Here is a 4,361-nt window from a genome sequence, read left to right as displayed (position 1 = left end):
TAACTAATCGAAAATTTTATTTCTATTGATTGTAGAAACGTTTTTCTGCAAATTTGCAACTTGTATTATAATATAAAACAATTTAAAAAAAAATAACAATTAAATATCACAATGAGAACTAGACAGTTTTAGTGCATTTACTTTTGAGAATCGATTGAAATCAATCAAAGAATCTCTTCGATCCTTTCGTAAACCGCTTGAGCAAGTTGCGAAGCGAGACCTGGAAAAAGACAGAATTCGATCTATTCGTCTACCTTATGATGGAAGTAACATTATTCTTTCTCAGAGACATATTGACCCAACTGAAACAACGTCAGGCATCCAGTATAAGAAGATGATTGTGAATGGTGTTATATTGTAGCTGGGACAGCGAGATTCTTGCCTAAAAACATCAGATGGTGATATTATGATCATAACAAATATTATTCAGAGAAATGACAATCCTGTGTGCGTAGTGGGCAATAAATATCGTCACTCCGTAGATTATTATGATTATCCACTACCTTCTTCTGTTCTTGGTATTTCGAAAGTAAGCCGCTTAAGTACAACAAGGAATGTTCTTCAGTTATCCAATATACAGTCAAAATGTTGGCTTATTCATATACCTCACAGCGAATCGTACCTCAGCATCCCTTTATTGCACACAATGTTTGCAATTCATTGAAGGGTATTGTATCAATTTAATCATATCAAGAATGAGAATTCGCAATAAAAAGGAAAAATAATACAATATATCAGAAAGATATAAAGAATTATATATATTTTTAATTAAAATATTTCTCAAAAATAAGTGAAAAATTTTTTTAGGCAGTAAAGATTAAATATGATAAATATATTTAATATACTTTCCAAAGACTAATCAACTTTATAATGTATTTTCAAGCTCTTTTTAGCATTTGAAATCTCAATACTGTTCTTTTTTATCCATTTATAATTTTTTTATAGAATTTTTTTTAACTCTGAAAAGTACAATATTGAAAAAGAAGAACAATACTAAAAAAATTTCTTCTATAATAATATCTTGTTTCTTTCTTCTTTCTCTTTAATTTTTTGTTGCGAAATTTCTTACGGAGAATAAAGATGAAGAATGCAGTGATGAAAATGATGATGTATGTTTTGATGTTGGACATCGTAAATGGTTAAAAGAAAAAAATGAGACAGAAAATGCAGTTGTGTATTGACCTCCTAAGCCATATTTGGCAAGTACTTATGCAAAGAAAGGGAGAGATCCTGAAGATGATCGGCTTATTTGTCCTGTACAAATCAAGCGGTGGTATAGTAAGTATATCATATTATATTGAGTTGAATGAAAAATGTTCGTGTCGTTTTTTTTGGTCTTCATCTGCTAGCAAAACACGGAATGTCAAAAAGAGTATACAGAATGTCTCACAATTATCACCCAAACTTTAGTAACACATTGTGGAAGTAAAATAGAGTGAAAATATTAATACAAAAATATCGAGGCTATATAATAATCTTTGATTTATAAGCGATAAAAGATTATCAATAACATGGCGTAAAAATTGCGCGCTTAGATTTGTGTATTTACACGTATACGTATCGATCATCTGTAAACTGTTATTGATTTTTTATATCAAATAATATTGATTTTACTGCATAGCTGATTTTATTGTATATCGTTTCTGTGTATGAGTACTATATATATATATATATATATATATATATATATATATATATATATATATATATATATAATACTCATATATATAGTATCCATCATATATATAGTATCCATCATATATATATATGGATACTATGGAGATAAATTAATATACAAAAATTAATTATTATAGAAAATTATATTTGTTTTACGTAAAATATTTAATTTTTTAAAATAGTAATTTGAATAGTTGTTCAATCATGTTAAATTTTATTTATTATATTATATTAATGGATTATTATTCGTTTCTTTTATTTCAGCTGTTATAGTTTAATTTAATTTTCTTTCAAGCGTGATTATTATGTATTTTCATCACTTATGTGTATTTCGCTTTTCTAGGTCATTATCTTAATGCTAGAAAAGGTGCTAAAGGTTTTGAAGAAAATTCAGCTTATGAAACGGAGAAAGAACTTGGAAAAGGGAAAAGAAAGCGATTTTGTAAAATCATACAAACTGATAGTGATTCAGACATCGAAATTCAAAAGAAAAGCAAGTTTCCTGCGCCTCCAAAAGTTCCGTTCAAATCTCAGGATATGAAGATCCATAAAATTAAGAAGCTTAATTCATCAAGTGAGACTTGACTTGATTAAATTTTCTTTAAATTTTTCTATTTTATTTAGTTATTTGTGCAAAAGTAAACTTTTTTAAGAAAGTTTAATAATGAAAGTTATTTCAATGTAATTTTTTTAATGTTTATTGACAAGAATTCAACTCATCAGAAATTTTTCTATTACTTAGATATCTATCTCCAGCCAGCTTCATACTCTAAAATTAAAGAAAAAGGTTTTACAAACAATCTTGATTCATCCACTTCAGATGGAAACCAAAAGCATATTCTTAATGTTAATGTTATGAGCAACAATCCCATCTGCCAACATTTATCAAATGCAAATACGAATGTCAAGTCAATTCCTGATTCTGATATTATGCAGTCTGATACTGTGCAGAATCTTGTTAGGAAACAATCTTTGCTCTGCTCAGAAAATTTGAATTCTAATAATTCAATCGATTCGGTCAAAATATCTACTTGTGAAGATAGTACTTCGAAAAATATAGTAAAACAGAAAACCTCAATAAATAATCCTAAAAAAAAAAATTAACTGTACTTGAAAAAGTGAGATCTAAACTCAATCTATATAAACAAAGCTATGAGAATAAACAAAGAACTGTGCCTCAAGTTAACTCTGCAAAAGTTTCAAATTCTTTTGAAGAAACTAATTTCATTCAATTTGAAGAAACTATTCCTAAGTCTCCTAAAAATTCATTATTTGACGAGTTATCTCCTGCAGTATCAAATTCAGATTCATCAGATGCTATCAGATCAGAATCAAACTTCATAAAAAGTAAAAAAGAATGCAGAAAGGTTGTATCTTCAGATAAACAGATATCTGTCAACACAAGCATTGGTAAGAATAAAATGACTTTTTACTTATGTTTATTATACACACTTTTTAATTTCATATTTGGTTATTCTTTTTTTTTATCTTCTGCAGGATCAAATTCAGATTCATCAGATGGTATCAGATCAGAAGCAGATTTCATAAATAATAAAAAGTGCAAAAAGATTATATCCTCAAATAAACATATTTCTATCAAAGCAAGTATTGGTAAGTAAATGACTTTTTTTTACATTTATTATACACATTTTTTGATTTTATGTTTGGTTATTCTTCTTTTTTATCTCTTGCAGGATTAAACTCATTGTCAGATTTACCAGATACTGTCAGATCAGAATCAGACTTCATAAAAAGTAAAACGCAATGCAAAAGGGCTGTATCCTCAGATAAACAGATTTCTGTTAATGAAAGCATTGGTAAGAAAATGACTTTTTATTTGCATTTAATATACACACTTCTTAACTATAAATTTTTAAAAATTCCGGGCTAAAACCCAGATAGCCAAGAATGTTAAAATCACGTTTTGCCAAAGCTTTGCGACAAGGTTTGCTTTAATTTTGACAACAATTGTCTAGCAAACGTTTGTCTTCTTTTGGTTTGTCAAAAAGTTTGAAGCAAATTGACGGCAACATTTTTTGTCTCACGATGCTGTAAATAATAGAAAAAGGTTTGCTCGTAAATTTTACGCAAAGAAGAACATGTATGATGCTATTCACGGTGTAACATTAGTAGCAAATTTTATTATACACGCTATAATAGCAAATTTACGACAAGAACAGAGCAAACCTTATTGTACACAGTATGATAACATATTTACGAAAAGAACAGAACAAACTATACTCTGGCACAACGAGATGCAAAATTCACGCAAATAACAGAGCAAGCCTTGCCATGCATGGCATGACAGCAAATTTACAACTTTACTTTGTTACAAACTTTACAAAAATATAGTATTCAGCCGATAGTTCGTTTGTTCATCGTTATGCGACGCGCTATATGCATCCATCTCGTATTTGATTTTTAGTCATGAGAAGTATATAATGCTTGCAAAAAGCAACTGACAGAAGATTAAAAATATAATTATTTCTATCAGTTTAATTACTGATACAATCCCAAACATAGGGAATTAAGATATTGGACTGATTGTCTCTCTTAGATCGGACAGATAAATGTCTAAAAAAGTTTAAATCATCCGTTTATTGTTTACTTAAAATGTAAATATATATATATATATATATATATATATATATATATATATATATGTGTGTGTGTGTGTGTGTATA

At 28.1% G+C, this 4,361-nt stretch overlaps 1 protein-coding gene across 1 annotated transcript; it reads left to right on the top strand.

Moving 5' to 3' along the window:
• The first annotated feature begins 1,185 nt into the window (after positions 1 to 1,185).
• On the top strand, positions 1,186 to 2,924 carry LOC138943184 (uncharacterized). Its single transcript, XM_070313768.1, has 3 exons — positions 1,186 to 1,278; positions 2,021 to 2,251; positions 2,420 to 2,924. The coding sequence occupies exons 2-3, from the start codon at positions 2,215 to 2,217 to the stop codon at positions 2,779 to 2,781; spliced, it is 399 nt and encodes a 132-aa protein (XP_070169869.1). The 5' UTR covers positions 1,186 to 1,278; positions 2,021 to 2,214; the 3' UTR covers positions 2,782 to 2,924.
• The last annotated feature ends 1,437 nt before the right edge of the window (positions 2,925 to 4,361 follow it).

This window comes from Polyergus mexicanus, unplaced genomic scaffold, assembly GCF_030449975.1.
Source record: "Polyergus mexicanus isolate NDT 795.1 unplaced genomic scaffold, iyPolMexi1.0 SCAF_25, whole genome shotgun sequence".
NCBI classification, from domain to species: Eukaryota; Metazoa; Arthropoda; class Insecta; order Hymenoptera; family Formicidae; genus Polyergus; species Polyergus mexicanus.
The sequence above is the reverse complement of the archived record's forward strand: the minus strand, read 5'-3'. Positions and strand labels throughout refer to the sequence as shown.